The following is a 17522-nucleotide window of genomic DNA, read 5'->3' as shown; positions in this document are numbered from 1 at the left end:
GACAGACATATAATTATATTAAACAGCTTTGGGACATTTTCTTAAGTTGGTTTGGTGATCTCCTGACTTTTCCTCTGCCATCATGAGGTCAATATTTGTGATTTTCAGTTAAAATGTTGCAGCAGCTATGGATTTCTAAATGCAGACATTTATGTTCCCCATCAGAATGAAGTATAATCAATTGATGGTGTATGGATTTTCCATCATCTGGTCATGTGACCAATATTTTAATTTATGATTAAAACAAATAATATTCAGCTTCGACTGTGCTGCTCAGTTCAGTGCAAATTAGCAGATGTTAGCATGCTAAAGCACAAAACTAAGATGTTGGACATGGCGAGCGTTATAGCTTCCTGCAAAACATCTTAGCATTAGCACGCTGCATTTAGACTCCTGTTGATGCAAGGTAGAAGACAGGCCTACAAGATAGCCTAATAATGCAGCACCTTGCTATTTGATTCAGCTAGTATGCATATTCACACATTTTGAAGAGGCTTTTTGGGGCCCATGGACCAGGGTCAAGCGGTCTTGTTCACAGGGGATATTTTCACAACTTGCAGTAGGAAAAGCCCAGGTGTTAATGATGACATAAATGATGGCTGAATTCCATTTAGCTGCTTTGATTTCAGGATCCAGCTATTGAGCATGCTAGCTCTCAGTCTTACTGTGGCCCCCTATGTCAACAAGAGAAGAGGGTTGTGTGGAAGCGACTGCTCATGGTTTTGCATGTCAGATGTTTAATAAATACATATGTGTGCAATGTTTGGGTGTCCTCATAGCTCCGGGACCCATAGGGGGTCCGCAGTTTTACTTCAGGGGTCCTCGAAATAATTTGACTCAGATTTTTCTTTCAAAAATACATATCAACATGAATACAACCTATAATAAGCAAATATAAATCTTGTGAAATTGTGATGCAGAAATGCCAATACATAAATACAATTTTCTATAAATATATTAATCTGTCAACAATTATTATTTATATATACATCATTACAAAGTACTTTTAGTCTCTTTGGCCAGAAAAACGTTGAAGACCTCTGGCGTAGTTAAAGGTTTGCAGCGTGGTGTGTTTCGGCCGCTGGGGGGCGCTGTGTTTTCTGCACAGATACGTTCACCTTAGCGGGACGCCGACGAACCTCTTCCGGGTTCACGCTCACCAGCAGAGGTCGGGGATGAATCTAACGAAGGCATAATTTGACTACATAATTGCGTTTTCCCCGCTGAAACGAGCTCAGTGTTAGCTGAACATGTCTGCGGAGGAGGCGGACAAAACAACCACCACTGATGCCAGTGCTGGAGACGAGGAGGAGGAATGGCTTTATGGAGGTAATAACGTGGACCATGCTGTCCGCAAACACAGCTCTTCTTTACCGAAAGAGACTCGGTGTGTTGCTCTGTTAACGAAGTGCTAACCAACAACACTTCTGTCTGCTAGCATGAGAGGATGAGAGAGTTAGCATGTAAGCTAAGCTAGCAGCACCCGTTTGCTTTAACCGGCCTGTCACACATTCTTTTTTTTCCGAAATGTATTGTTTAGAGGATATCCTCTAGAGATGCATTCACACTCGCTAAAGCTCCCTCACCCCACCAACTGCCTTTGAAGACAACCTCCATATATAATACATATATGCACAATTATGAGAGGCAAGAGAAACGTATACAAATAAAAGAAAGAAGTAACCAAAAGTATCGCAAATATGTGGGTATATAAAACAAAACACACAAAAAGAGTCAAACATATGCAAATATATAAAAATATGTTTTGAATGAGAATTTAGCATAATCAACCTAAATTAGCTAGTAATGGTTTAAAAAATGTTTTTCTTCTTTCAGATGAGACTGAAAGCAAAGACGAGGACGAGGAAGCCAAACTAAACGCTGCAGTCAGGTATTTAACATCTCTGTTCACCCATATTAAACACTTTGGCTTTGTGTACATGATTTACAACTGTTTGCTGCTGTTTTACAGACAGAGGTTATCCTCACAGGGATAAAAAACAATGCAAAGGAAGACAGTTGTACACACATCTAGAATTACATAATTCTGCAGTGAATTCGAATTCTTCATATTGCAGATAAAGGAAAGAAAAAGATAATAGCATAAAAAGACTTAGATGTTGTTTGTGTCGAATTGCACGTTTTTAAATTCTGTGTGGCATTTGCATGGTAATCGTGAAGTTGGAAAGCATGAATGAAGTGGAACTTAATTCGGAGCATGGGACATATCTAAGAGCATGCAGGTGTTGACATGCAACGCTTTTGACTCGGTGCTTAAATGCAGCTGGTTAAAGAAAATTCACCAGATCTTTAAAAGACATTTCAAAGAAACTTGATGTTTATTGTTTCATTTTCTCTCCAGTGCACCTGCTGATGCTTCAACAGAGGATGCCGCTGCACACGCTACAGGGAATGGAGTGGCCTCCGAGGTGAGTGCAGCTGTAGTGTGTGTGCACACAGTCACAGTATGTGTTGTTACATTTTCCATGCTTTGTTGTCTGTTTTGTTTGTGTGCTGACTTACCTCCCAGTTTTAATTCCTCTCACAGTTGTTTTCTGTCCCTCTGATAAATGCTCATGTCTCATACTTTTCCCCTCACTGTCAGGCAACAGGTGATGGCGAGGCTGATGGTGCAGTTGCAGGCGAGGATGTCGACAGTGACAGCGACAGTGATGATGACGACGACGACGTCCGAGTCACCATTGGAGACATAAAAACTGGAGCACCACAGTATACGTAGGTTTTTTAGGTGTTTTGTGGATTATTTTAACTGTTATTTGCTACTTTAAAGAAAGTCAATGTGTTTATGTTAGTAAACAAACAGAAATTGGGTATTCCTACCAGATGCTTTTTTGTTCCTAATCAAAAAGCTAAGCTCCTAGTATTTATTTTTACACTTCAAATTGTTGTATTTATAGGTTTGTTGTTGCTTTAATATGAGGCTAAAATAGCATGTATGGTCCACACAAAAAACTGAGGATGCTCAAACTTTGGAGTGCAACATATGAACTGGAGTGAACTGAAACTGGCATTGATCTTGTTGGTATACACTATTATACTATACTGTATATGTGGTGTATATGACAGCTAATTTAGAGGAGACCCTGTGATATCAATGACAGTGTTTAAGGATTTTTCAATTTTTGTCCTCCCAGAACTTATGGAGCTCCACCTGTCAATCTCAACATAAAGACAACGGGCTCCAGACCTTATGGACAAGGTATCACCCTCGCATCTTGAACCCTTTTCTGTGGCTTCTTACAGCTTTTTCTTTTCTTCACTATTCTGCGCTGTTCTGTCCAAAACACTGATCACATACATATTATACACAGAGTTTGAACATGATGTTCATTTTCAGTTAACAGGTTATGATGTTTATTATCCGCAGCCTCCAAGATGAAGGGAGTGGATCTGGATGGTCCTGGAAACATCAACGGGGTCCCAGTGCTGGAGGCAGACCTGGAGTCATTTGAAGAGAAACCCTGGAGGAAGCCAGGTCTGTGTGTAGCTGTATAAAAACATAACGATATGCAACAGTTCCTGTAGGCACCACAGTTATGTGCGTTTTCAGGATGTGTGGTGTCATTGACACCAAACATACCCCCGCCTCCTTTCCTCCCTCCACCGCCCAACGTCAACGCTGCACCTCCACTCATCCCCCCACCCAGTAGGTTTATTGTTTCTACACTGGTCTCTTGGTGTATTTGATTTGGAGCAGCCATCCTATCTTACCTCGCATCTGCTCCGTTTTATTGTTATTTCTCTCTGTCTGCCTCGTAGGGTTGCCCATTCCTGTCCCTCCTCCTGGTTTCCCTCCTCCACCGAGGGGCCCCCCTCCTGCTATCATCCCCACTATGGACAGGTAACACACACACACACACACACACACACACACACACACACACACACAGTAGACTGTGTATAAGAAGTCAACCATGAAGTAACTTATTGGTTTTAAAGCCACAAGTTGAGCATTTTCACTGCGCCATCTTGTTGTTGTTTTTTTGCAACCAGCAGTGACATGATATGGTGGAACTCAGTAAAACCGAACACCAGATTAGACATTTTTAGGCGACCAAAGTGGTTACAGTCAATTTTCATGAACTGAAACCAACCTAGAACAATGGCTCATTACTTGACAAGTTTGTTGCAAAACCTGCATGTTATCTGGTCAAGTGGAGTGAGAGTCAGGCAGTCAGTCAAGTGATGAAACCTTCGAGTAATGAAGTCATCGTGCCACATGTAGCTTTAGGCCTACATTCATGTAACGTAATCTTAGGATATAACTATCTAGTTTTAGATAACGTTTTTCTTGTGGTCTAAGTGGTGTAGTTTCTTCCTACTTATTTTTCACAATCTAATCGGGGACAATGCATTCGTCCATTTTGAAGGAATATGACTGTTGGTAGTTGTTGTTGGTTTTGTTGAAGTATACCAAATTATTGCTTTATGGGTTATTGATTTGAGGATGATTAAGCTAAGATATGTGCTAACTTCAGTTGTCACACAATAACTATTCACATATTCTGCAGCCTGATGGAGAGCAGTCAGACACTTGTGTCTGTGTTGGTGAGGTTGGCTCACAAACACCAAATGTCAGATGTACAAAACATTAATTTTGGACCTGTCAACATTTTTAAATTATTAATTCGCAATCATAGTATTTTTTTAGAAAGAAGCAATAATTTTATTTGGCACCTTTCTCTATCAATATTACCTTTTTAAAGCAGGCATGTCACCGTTCTATTACAGCGAGACTACAGCCACAATGGCTTACTGCCAGCTACGCAGCCCAGGAGCCACACACACACACACACACACACACACACACACACACACACACACACACACACACACACAGCACAACATCTGCATAAGCTCTCCTGCTGAAGTCTCCATCTTATCTGTCAACCACTGTAGCTTGTTAAATGGGTCACCAGACAAACATTTATCAGAGAAAAGTGTGCTTTTTTTGCAGGCTAGATAGCAAATTTACCAATATTAGAGAGGAAATTGTGACCTGTTTAATGTCCTAATACTAGCTCTGAGCAGTTTATAATACATAATTAAAACTACTAATGCTGTTTTCTAAATAAATGATTTTGAATGTGTTTTATACAAATTATCACTACAGATACTTAGTAAAAAGGATAATGTTTAGATTTTTTTGACAGGTTACACTGACTTTTTTTGGGACAGTGGTGGAAAAACAGAGTTGGTCTGGAGACTGGCAATTCTAGTTCTTAGAAAGAATTGGCAAATTAGCAGGTCAGATTTGTCATCTCTAATAACTATCTCTTCGGGTACCTTTACCTTTCAGGAGCATACCCGCCACCCATGACTGGAGGTGTGCCTCCTCCTTGGCCCCCCATGATGGAGAACTCTAAACCCTGGGACTACTATTCCCGTCGAGATGACAAGCGAGAGAAGGAAAGAGAGAGGCCCAGAGAGAGGACACATGAGCGGGAGAGAGAGAGAGGGAGCACAGCCCTTCAGCTATGAGCTACACCAGGTGAGATGGACAGAATCGCACAGTTGTTGTCATAAAGTGTCGATAAGTGGGTCAGTCGTTACATGACGGATTCATATTGATGTAGTTTGTCTGTTAGTGTCATTAGGGCTCCAGACTTACTTTCCCAGTGGCAGCACTGGTGCGACCAGCAGCTCTTGATCTATTCCCACCCTGTTTTTGGAACAGCATGGGATCGAAGTCTGTGGAGGAAAGTAACTCAGTACTTGTATTCAAGTACTGTATGATTTTGGGGTACTTAAACTGGTACTATATTAGTGTTTTTAATTGTGTGGCGTTTCTTCCTCACTACATTTCAGATGGGAATATTGCACCAGCTGCAACACTTAAATGCATCCTCCATTAATAATAATCTATTAATATGTATAATAATGCAACAACTAAAGAGCCCATTTGGCAGCATACTGAGCACATTTACTTTTTGCTTCAAGTACATTTTCTTGATCATACTTACAGAGTTCTTTTTTAACATCTTAGTACTTCAGTAATAAGTGATCATGAATTAAGAAAACATCTTTGTGAGGGAGCATTTCTGCCCTGTCTGCACAAATACGGTCCCATGAGCACGGGGCTCGCAACTGCACTCTCTCAATTGTGAGGTTGATTTTTGAGACCTTGGAGGTGGGGAAGAAATAGACGGTGTCTGAAGTCTACGCTCCAGTGAGCGTGATCAGCGTGCGCTCGTATGAGCTGAACAGTGAACAAATTGGCTATCACAATAGCAATGGGGTGCATTCAGACATAAAAGTCTGTAGGTTTACAGAATGGAGAGATATTTAATAGGAACAAAAAGAAGACCAGATGTTGCTTCCGAGTCGACGTGCTCAGTGATGGTAATCCAAAGAAAATATGACAGAGTAGGGCTTCATTCATAACGTTTAAATTCAAATTATTATTATTCAAGGTGCGAATATGAGACTGGGAGCATTTTGAATGCTTCTTAATGGCTCTCAACATGGTCGACGCCTGTGACTCGTAGCCGACGGTGTTAACGCCACGAACTATATAAAATATGGCAAACATTCTGACCGAGCTAACCGTCAGAACCAGAGGGGGAACTGGAGGATGGCACTGCGCTTCACTGGACTGCGTTATCAGCTGTAACCGCCTTAGAAGAGGAGTGCAGAGCGGCGCTGTGAGCTCGTCAGTGGCTCACATGCCAGCTATGTCACAAAGCAACATAGCATAGGGGCTGCCCATACATGAACATGATTAACACTATGAACTATACAGTTTATAAATGAAGGAAAAGAGAGTAAAGATATCAGAGTGTGTCTGGCATTAGCAGATACCCAGAGTTGGGGTATTTGAAGAGGTATCATAGGATTTCTGTCTTCAGTATTTTGAGTTTTGAAAACAATTTTACCCTTGGAAGACACTGAAAATCATATTTTAAGCAAACGGAGGGATATGTCCTTGCATTCAGTATTACTCTACTGTAACATCAAAGGGCCTATTTTTTTTATCAGAGCATAGGCAGCATGAAAACATGACATTGTAAAGTGAAAGCTCTTGTTCTTTCAACTCCTGTAGCGACGAGGAGCGGTATCGTTACCGCGAGTACCAAGAACGCAGCGGTTATGCGGAGCGGCATCGTGAAAGGTCGAGCCGAGAGAAAGAGGAAAGGCACAGAGAGAGACGGCACCGAGAGAAGGAGGAGGGACGCCACAAGTCCTCTCGCAGGTACGTAAACGCACGCTAAACCCTTCCCCAGAATCATTGCAGCAACTCTAAAGATGTGAAGATGTGAATGAGCTTGGGATCTTAAAGGCTGAGCATTGTTGTATTTCAAAGAGTCTGATCCTCCATTTTCCTTGTCATATTTCCATCTCATACTAAGTAGCTCTACATTGCAATATGAGAACAGTGCTGTTACTTTATTTCCATGTCTTTTAGCATGATTTCATGCTATCGTAATAATTAAAACCTTTTATATAAACCTTTTATATATATATATATATATAGATATATATATATATCTATATATATATATATATATATATATAAAATATCAGAAATGCTTTCTTTTTGTCGTCTCCACCTCTTGTCTTTCACCTCACATCACCTCCTTTATTCTGATTTGGCCTCTCTGCCATTTTAATAACCCTTCTGTCTGTCTCCGTTTCACTTCACCTTTTCTTTTTTTCACCCATTGATCTTCTTGTCTCCGACATAACCTTTTATCTCCCTTCCCCTATTGTCTTCCCTCCATGCCCTTTACTCTCCCTTTGATATCTTTCCTCTGCCTCTCGAATCTCCCCTCTCGTCACCTCCTCTGCCCTTTCAACACTCCTATACTTCTCCTTCGATTAGCAGCAGTAGCAGGAGAAGGCACGACAGCGAGGAGGGCGACAGCCACCGGAGGCACAAACACAAGAAGAGCAAGAGGAGCAAGGAGGGCAAAGAGGCCAGCGAGGAGATCAGCGCAGACCAAGAGAACCAGGAGGCCATGGAGTAGTGGTCACCACCTTGTTTGTCCTCTCTCTGTCTGTCTTTGGTCCTGTCTGTCCCTCCATGTTTCCCACCTTGTTCAATCACTGTTCTCCTCCCTCCTGCTGTCGTTCATCCTCACCATCACTTCAAGCAGAGAATGGCTGAAGCAGAGGAGGTTGTAATGGAGGAGTGGTCGTCCTCTTTACTTCGTCTGTCTTTCCATTACTAGCTGACATCAGACATGGCATCAGTCTGTCTTCATCCCCCACCCTCTTTCTTCCACTCCCCCCCCTCCCCCGATTCCAGCACTGCTGTAACAATTAGGTAATGTTCAGAGATTTCACTGTATAGTCAGAATGATCAGCAGCTCTTTAGCTCTTTTTTTCTGTCCTTTGTTTGTTTGGTCTTGTCCTGTATGAAGACATCTATAGACAGCTGTCAGTTTGTTGAGTTCAATTAAAAAACACTTTTGATAAGATGCCTTTTTGTGACTTTGTTGGAAAAGATACATAACTAAATATTCAGGTATTTAATGTCCTAATGGTGGTTAATAGGAGTCTTTCACAGAACTTTGGTAACTGTATAATCTACCCATTATGCATTTAAAAATGAACCTTTTGGGTCTGAAACATTGTGACCATCGGAATCTTTAGAGTATTAATGTAGCAGAATACAACTATTTGCTACGGAAAGATACACTGCCTGGCCAAAAAAAAAAGTCACACACAGTTTTGGTCATGGCAAGCATTTGCCATGGCATCGCTTTGATAAGCTGATACAATTTCACAACATTTATTTTTGTCACCAAGAAATTCTTCTCCAGCGTACCCCAAAGATTCTCAATGGGGTTCAGGTCTGGACTCTGGTGGCTGATCCATGTGTCAAAATGATGTCTTGTGCTCTCCAAACCACTCTGTCACTATTTGAGCCCGATGATTCTTGGCACTGTCATGTTGGAATATGCCCGAGCCATCCGGCAAGTAAAAATGTATTGATGGAAAAAACAGGTCATTTAGTATATTCAGGTAGTCAGCTGATAAGCTCATAACGTTGCTGAACCTCGACCTGACCAACTGAAGCAACCCCAGATCCTAACCGCTGCCCCGGGTGTACAGTAGGCAACAGACCTGATGGGTGCATCATTTCCTCCACCTCTTTTATTTCCCTGATTCACCCTAGAACAGTCTCCTTAGTTGTTTTCTTTGTTTGATGTAGCCCAATAATTTGACCCTTCTGTAACTTTTCTGTATCTTTTCCACAACCACAGGATCTGTCTTCCCACATTGTTGAGAAGCTACTCACTGCATCGGTTTGGGTAAATAACTGCGAGGCAGTGGAGTATAGTTTCTACCTGAGCAGAGATTGAAGAATCTTGTGTGTTGTAATCCAAGTTTCTCTATGCTTTGTTTACATGGCCGGCCTTGCAGGCTTTTTGAATGAACGTTGCCTGCTGGCTAGCTCACAGCCACCGCTCTGCACTGGGCTTGTACTGTGGTTACAGCTGATAAGTTTCACCCTCCGGTTCCCCCTCAGGTAAAAAAAACTGTCGGCACTGTTTGCTGCAACCTGTCGGCTCAGCCGTCACAATGTTGGGAGCCATGTGGATGCACTAGATAAGCCCTGAATTTCATATTGAGCACCTTTTAAACTAAGTTTAAGACCAACTGTAGGAGAGATTGTGTGCAGTAGGTGAACTTCAAAACAAACAAATCAATTACAGTTCAATGTCTGATGAGGTAATTTTATTTTTGTGGGAAAAACATATCAGACAAATTATTACTCAAAGTGATTGTCTCAAAACATGTCTGTAAAGATCTTAAACATAATCCCACTGTGAAATTTGACTTTGCTGGGGGGGATTTGGACTTGTGACCCTAGTATTTTTAAAGTCCTATCTCAGTATTAATATGTTGGATTTCGGACGTGTTTTATATCCTTTACATTCATTGGAGTCCCCCGCACTTCTGGACCCGCACGTTCAGACCCCTTGTGTTTTTTTTTACAGTGCCACCTACTGGTTGACTGTAAAACTACAACTGCACACAGTCTGGACCCTTATGGATTTTTGACAGGGCAAAGTCCAAATAAAACACCAAGATCTATTAGTTTGTAAAGCTTGAATTACTTTTAAACTTTTTAAAAATCTTTTGGACTAAATAAATAAATAAAATCGTAATAAAACACTAAAATCTAATTGTTTGTGAGGCTTGGAAAACCTTTAAACTTTTTTGGGCTAAATAAATAATGAACCTCCAATGAAATGACATGCTTTTAAATGTTCTATTGCATGGGGTTATAATGACAAAACAATCTTAACATAGCCTACAATGAAATGAAATGGTTTCAAATGTTTTATTGCACAAGCTTTCACTTTATACGATGGCAGTGCTCCTTCCTTCCTCATCTGCCTTTCAAGCCTCCTGAAGAACTCGTCCACTTCACTGAAACAGACAAAAATGATACTACTGGAATAATAATACTGGAATAGAAGAACCATCAATGTATTTAGAAATTCCTACTTCTCTCCTCTTACCGGATAACAGGCCCTGCCAGGAAGACCTGCTCTGCCTCCTCCCATGAAATGGCATTCACTGATGAGATTCCATATATGATGGCCTAAACAGAGTTTTAAGCAATTAAATTGATTTAAAATCAATACAAAAACTTCAAATATCTGCCATTCATTCCAGCTTTTAAAATTCTGTAGCACGCACAAGGTTATGCTCACCTCTGGAAAGAGAACCCCACAAATAAAGCTGCAGTCCAAGCAGTGGTCGTGAAGCTGTGGCCAACATCCTAGTCCACATCTGTGAATTGAATATCCTTCAACAAAAGAACATATTTGAATTGAATTACTAGTCAGTCCTTGCTGACATATTTTCCTGAGACATTATTCTTTCATTTGGTATGCCGTTTTTAAAAATATAATGCACTGATCCAGTGCCGTCGTATAGAGGGGGAAAGGTGATGACAATTCTAAGGGCCCACAGCCCGCTAGGGCCCACACACAGCCCCCAGTAGGTGGCAATGAATGGGTAGAGGGGCCCACACCGATATTCTTTCAGGGGGCCCAGAATTCCTAGCAACTGCCCTGCACTGATCCTACAATATATAAAAAGAGTCTGAAAAGTGTGACAACATGGCCTGGGCTTCCCTATCAGGTAAGAAGACAAGAAGTCAAGAATGTCCTACAAGAATGTGTTCAGACTTTACCTTGATAATTAACAGCTCTGTTAAAATGGGACTGTAGGTGGGATTCTACATTTGCTCACCTTTGTTTGCAGAATGGGCAATGGACCCGTTTGCAGCATGTCCTGTGTAGAAGAAACTCTTCAGGTCCAATTCTGTGGCTGGTTCAAATGAGGTTTAATCACTGACAGTGGAGAAAGAGCAATGTCGCAGTTGCCACACAGTCCATTCTCCATTCTGTGAGGTGAGGGACAACTTTATAGACAGAACCAAAGGGGCAGGTCTAAACAGTGGATTTACATAGATTCAATACGCGTCTCTCCCAAGAGGAAGAGACGTCCTGAGACAACATAAAGGTGTGACTTCCCTCGGAACAGCTAGGTTCTTTCTACATAGTGTCACAACAGGGGCCATTCATGAAGGCCTTGATCAAGTATGTGAGATGAAGGTGTTTCGGAGACGGTCCAGGAAGGGGGACAGATCAAAGGGTCTTTTCATCAAGACGGCAAGGGTTAACACAATGGAAAACACCTCAGCAGGACATTTGATGTTTAGAGAGAAAGGAACATTATACCAAAACCAAATAAGAATTGTAAGGTAACACAATTTCTTCTACACCTGCATTGCTCCGGTTGGGGCAAATTTTTGTTATATGCACCTTCAAAAGAGAGAAAGAGACAGTGTCATAAATCTAAGTTTAATAAACACACTGGACAACACACACACACACACACAAAATATTTGGTTTAATGTCACAGACAGTGCCAACGTTGACCTACACATAGGTTACTTAGTTTTATTTCTGTTTAATTTAATGCACACGGTATTAAAAGTATCAGTTTCATTAAAAACAAAATGTGCCGGCCAAGAAGATTTCCCTCATCTTCTATCTAGGTTCTATCAACGGCGTTGCCTGTCTCTGTGTGTACTCGACTCGGTCTCAACGCTCATTTCTATATGACAGAAAGTCCCGCCTTCTTTCTTGTCAGCTCGAATGTTTATTGGCTAATTTTCGGAAGCATCTTTCACTGACACAAATTTGAACCAATCAAGTGTTGACAAACATCGCCGTGGCTTTTTGGGGGGTTCTGCCTAAGGGCAATTTCATTTTTTATCTACTGGGAACATTTTTTCTCTTCAATTGTTTTGCACCCTGTTGCGTGGCCACGGCCCGTCCACGGGTAGAGCTGATGGTTCAGGTGATAAAGGCCCAGCAGCCTGCAGGTAGGACCTATGCTGCCTAAACATATGAATTTGCAGTCCTGTGTGTTTTCTGTAGCAGTCAGGCACCCCCCACTTGTAGTAATAATAGGGGGCGTTAGTATGCTGTTTTGTGTGCTGATCAAAGTTATACACATTCTCATACACATGCTCACATCCAACCAGTTTACAGTGAAACATTGTGGTGCATTTTAACTTGTCACCTACCTAATCTATTTCTCCTCACTCTTAGCCTGACACTGAACAGGCTATAGTTAGCCTCACCATCTGATGACCTAGAAAAAAAGAATTTTACTGACCTTAGCTCCGATTAGATTGCCGCACTGGCCGGCTTGAAGTTGGACGATTTCCCTCATCGTGTGGGAAATCGTCCAACAGGGTGTCCTGTCTCTGTGTGTACTCGACTCAGTCTCAACGCTCAGACAGCAGAGCCTTGGAAAAAAGACATGTAAGAGAATATGGCAGTTTGTGGAGAGAACGCACTTTAACGAACAACACTATAAGTTAAAGCATATTCCCGCCGTGCTGCTTCGGCGCGCGCGGCCTGGCTGGAGGTCGCGCGCGCGGCAAGGACGAAATTTTGATTTCAGAGGTGGGGGGGGGGGGGGGGAACACAAGTATTTTTAATAAAACTCTAACACTTTCAGTTCACTGTTTTCTAGTAGTAGTGCTATTGCTTTTTTGGTTTGACTGGTTGTAAATCACGTAGCAAAACATTATCACCCAATTCTAATCCAATAGTAATAATAACAACAATAATAATAAAATATTTTATTGATCCGATTATTGAGAGCTTTGTAAATGATGAGGAGGATCTTGAAGTGGAATATATGCTTTATTGGGAGCCAGTGAAGGTGTTGCAGGATGGGTGTAACGCATTTCTTTGAGTAACTTACACTTTGACTTCTAAAGAAGTCTCTTATGTCCACTTTTCTTTTTTTAGACATCCTGGCTGCGTCTAATTACCAAACACACACGCACGCGCGCACATACGCACATGGACACCGATTCAAACGTTAATGTAAATAAAACCTCTGATATTACAATCCTTCTAGCTGACGTGAACTAGTTCTAGTAGCGGACTCCTGTAGGACTCCTGACCACAGACTAGCAGACCGCTCGGTGTGCAAGCAAGATGGAGTGACAGCGGGGACGGCCAATCACACAAGAAAAGGCAGAGCCAATCGAGGAGCTTGTGGGCGGTATAAACTAACTTACTCCTTTTGAGTTCTCCTATCACCTTTCCTTAACCCCGTGACGTTTTCCCCAGAGGTCAAGGAAGAGGAGTTAGGAATAGGAGTTAGGACCTTATTTTTTGACTATTCGACTGCACCCCAGGCTCTAGAAAAAGGCATCGCCAAGTAGGCCTCAAACACGCCATGTAAACCCATTTTACCGCCATTAATCTCCTGTATTTTGACGGCGCCACAGTGTAGTCAAAAGTGCGTGGGTCCTGCTCCTGTGCCTTTTATTTTTTAAGACATGTGCACAGATGTGCTACAGTCACTGAAAGCTTAATTAATAAACACAAAGTCTCGGCATCCGAAGGAGGAGATGCCTTGAACGGGAAGCAGACCGTGGTGGATTTCAATCACACACTGTTGCAACTTTAGAAAATTTTATCTAGGAAAAAAAAGACTTACAAACACGGACCAAAACGGCTCCATAATACGCACAAAAATCCAAAAGAAACTAAAGTTAAAAAAGATAAAATAATAATCTCTGCATGACATTTTGTTCAGTGAAATCCACAGACAAGACGGCTGCAGAAGTGGGGCGTCAGTTTATTTTGAAAAGTGCTGGGGACAATAACCATATACTGGTTTGTTTTGAGGGGTGCTGGGTAGGCTGTTCCGTTAGTTTTGACTTTTGTTAACACTAGAGGTGACCCCGAATAGTCGTTGATTGGATTCGGAGGAGTCTCATTCACTGTTCATCAAATCATCGCAAAATGTGGTTATGAATAAAAGACCGTACCATTCTGACTCCATAGGGGTACTCACTGCTGCTACATATAATGGCCGCGTTTCCCAGATTCGATCGTTCTTAAGGACTTAAGAAGGCTCTTAAGAAGGGTTCGGCTAAGAAGGAGCGCTAAGATACGGCTGTTTCCCAGACGCGTTCTTAACTGCCTTCTTAGGAGAACCTTAAGATCAAGCCAAAGATCTTCTTAAGAAGCTCTTAGTGGGAGCTGTCCACCGCGGTGGTGCTGAAACTGAATCAATGGATGCCAGGTAAATCGATCACCCACCTCTTTATCAGCGCATAAGTCACACACAGCGCCCTGTGGTCCCCCCACACAGGTGCAATTAGGCTACGCATGTATTGTGTGTGTGTGTGTGTGTGTGTGTGTGTGTGTGTTTGTACCAACAGTTGTATCCAAGTAGTAATCAAGCCCATTAGCGCATATATACCCCTGTGGATATAGGCACACACATGTGAGAATGGAAGAAAGCAGCAACAAGCGAACCAAGCGGGCACCGGCGTTCACCGCGGAGGAGATGGGCGTAGTGCTTCCTACCGATCCAGCATGGATCCACCAGGGAGGGATTGTGGATTGGAACAAGGGTGCCATCCACCACACCGATCACCCGGGGGGGACTACTTGATGAGAAAAACAGTGCAGGTATAAGAGTTATACACTCTGTGGTGTGTTATGATCTACATTTCAAGCACTCTTAGTTTTAGTATGTTTAAAGTCTTGTGGTTTTTTTTTAAATTATTTTAAATAACAGCAGGAGAAAGTGGTAACCCCTGTCAAATCTAAATTGTTTTCTTCAGGAATACCTGCAGCAAGAACACCCCGGCCTGAGGCAGATCATTGAGCGCTGTGGTGGGAGGTACCATGTCATCAGTAATCGTCAGCGTCAGGGCAGGGAGCAGGTCCGTGAGCTGCTGGAGAAGGTGAGACGTTGGCGTTGAGAACAATTTACGGCGTCAAGAGTAGAGTTTGCAGGCGTTTCGCAGCCCGTGTTGTGATTGGTTTCACTGATCGCACACCGATTATGGTTCTCATCTCGCAGTTGAATCAGTGTTGGTGTATAGTTAAAAACATTTGTAGATTTCTGTCTAGAACTTTTTTAAATCCACAAAGTGAAATTCTGTTTTATTGCATACTGGACGTGGTAGAGCTCTTTGTTTTATTTGTCAGAGAAGGTGGATGAGCATGCATGATTTCCCATCAACGCCCTGTTTCACACTTCTACAATCACACAGCCGTAGTGGGGACTACGTGCCACTATAATAGGGAATGTGAGTATGGGGGCATCTCCTAAATGTATTGTTTATCTTTTTATGTAACAGGTGGACAATATGGTGACGAAAAATGGGGTTTACTATATGAAATCAGCCCAGGAGCGAGAGCTGGAGAAACGGGTGAGCGACAGAAAGCGAGAACTTATGGAAAGTTACAGAGCTCAAAAGGAAGAGAGAAGAGAGACGGTCGCTGCAACGCACGTCCCAAACACTGAAACGCAGAGGAGGGTGGAGTACAGCAGCGCCTCGGAGAGGAGGAGGAGAGAGGAGAGGGCTGAGGTGGAGGGAAGTGTGGGTGTGAGCCAAAGATCTAACGGGCTTCATTCAACTCCAGCACCAGAGCAACAGCCAGAGCTGCATCACGACGGGCAGGTGGACAGGACGCCCAGTTTCAGACTAAATGCAGGTGAATGTATTCATTTTTTTTATCCCTGTTATTCTACATCACAATGCCATGTGTAAAAATGAAACCCACAGCACTCATATTTGCTGTATTCCCTCTGTAGATGGAGCTATACTCTCACAAATGTCTGAGGTTAAATCAACTCCGAAAGTGGTCACAACTTGTGAGTCGCAGGCTCCCACTGTCTCATATTGCCCCTTAATAGTGCACTGCTAATATGTTAGGATATTATTAAGGCAAGAGTGCGGCTGGCAACAACATACTGGGGTGGGAGGAGTTTGAGTCACAGCCGTACAGTCTCAGAGCGATCACTCAGGAGTGTGAGAAAAAGAAAGCAGTGGTTGAAGGAAAACCGGTAAGTGTTTACCTGATGTTTTCAGTTCTTTTCACTCATCCCATCCATGTGCCATCCCATGTCCCTCCTCTACCATATCTAATCTTTTACACTCTTCTTGTTTTGTGTCATAAAACAATTAAATATTGCTGGTTTTCCATGAATCAACTCTTCATATTGCTGCATCTCTCCTCTCTCACCTGCAGGTGGCAGTGGTGGATACCCCAGACTGGTTCAATTCAGAACAAACCCCAGACGAGGTGCGAACTCAGATCTCCTCATGTGTTGCGTTGTCCAGTCCCGGTCCGCACGCCTTCCTCATGTGCGTCCCCTTAGACCAGCCTGCAAAGACCGAGCTGCAGGCTCTCGGGGCCCTCAAGGCTGTTTTTGGCCCAGAGGTGGTCCGAAAACACACCCTGCTCCTCTTTACGTACGCAGATAAACTGAGGGAGAGCGGGAAGGCAGGGAACGAGAGCGTGGAGGCGTACATCGCTGGTCAGCGGGGGGATTTGCTAAAGCTTGTGGAGGTATGCGGGGACAGGTTCCATGTGATGGAGACGGGAGGAGGCGTGAGGGACAGGAGGAATGTGGCGGAGCTGCTGGAGAAGGTGGAGCAGATGGTGAAGGAAGGTGCTATTCCCATCCTGCTTTTCAGGAGGCGGAGGACAGAGTGAGGCAGAGGCAGGTAGAGATAGCAAGGGAGAGAAAGAGGGGAGAACTGGAGCTTAGCTCTGAACGACGGTTACTTTATCCCTACATGCAGCCTGTGGCCGAGGGAGAAGAGGAAGTGAGGGAGGATGAGATTGAGAAAATGAGGGATGAGGCGGAGATGAGTTTAAGAACAATGAAAATTGAGAGCCTTCCTCCTATTACACGCTCCACCATGTCGCCTTCACTTCTCCAATCCGTGATGGAGAAAATGGAGTATGGTGCAAAGATGTTACCCAAACTGTTGGCCGACAGCTCTGTGTGGGTCGGTGAGAGAGCGAAGAAGGTGAAAGGTAGTCCGGTGTGGGAGAACGTCGGCAGCAGAGCACAAAATGTCCACAAGATGGTGGCTGATAGTTCTGTATGGGGCAAGGTGGGAGCGAGTGCTGGACATATGTCCAAAGTAGTTGGAGATAAGGTGGGAGCGAGTGCTGGACATATGTCCAAAG

At 43.0% G+C, this 17522-nt stretch overlaps 1 protein-coding gene and 1 pseudogene across 2 annotated transcripts; both read left to right on the top strand.

The window, feature by feature from the left end:
- The first annotated feature begins 1185 nt into the window (after positions 1–1185).
- LOC311010872 lies at positions 1186–8433 on the top strand (annotated as a pseudogene). Its single transcript, XR_014599423.1, has 11 exons — positions 1186–1329; positions 1837–1891; positions 2363–2429; positions 2606–2736; positions 3156–3220; positions 3389–3513; positions 3556–3667; positions 3781–3862; positions 5321–5512; positions 7064–7213; positions 7847–8433. The product of XR_014599423.1 is annotated as an uncharacterized misc_RNA (transcript).
- A 6384-nt stretch (positions 8434–14817) lies between these two features.
- Positions 14818–17039, top strand: LOC311010871 (GTPase IMAP family member 6-like; the record flags this gene model as incomplete). The annotated part of the gene is made up of 6 exons (XM_084005515.1): positions 14818–14880; positions 15155–15277; positions 15677–16034; positions 16135–16194; positions 16268–16386; positions 16572–17039. 6 exons carry the CDS (start codon positions 14818–14820, stop codon positions 17037–17039), a joined length of 1191 nt encoding a protein of 396 aa, XP_083861641.1.
- Positions 17040–17522: the final 483 nt, after the last annotated feature.

Source organism: Eutrigla gurnardus, assembly GCF_963514095.1.
Source record: "Eutrigla gurnardus genome assembly, chromosome: 3".
In the NCBI taxonomy this organism is placed as follows: domain Eukaryota; kingdom Metazoa; phylum Chordata; class Actinopteri; order Perciformes; family Triglidae; genus Eutrigla; species Eutrigla gurnardus.
This window is presented reverse-complemented; position numbering and strand designations above follow the sequence as displayed.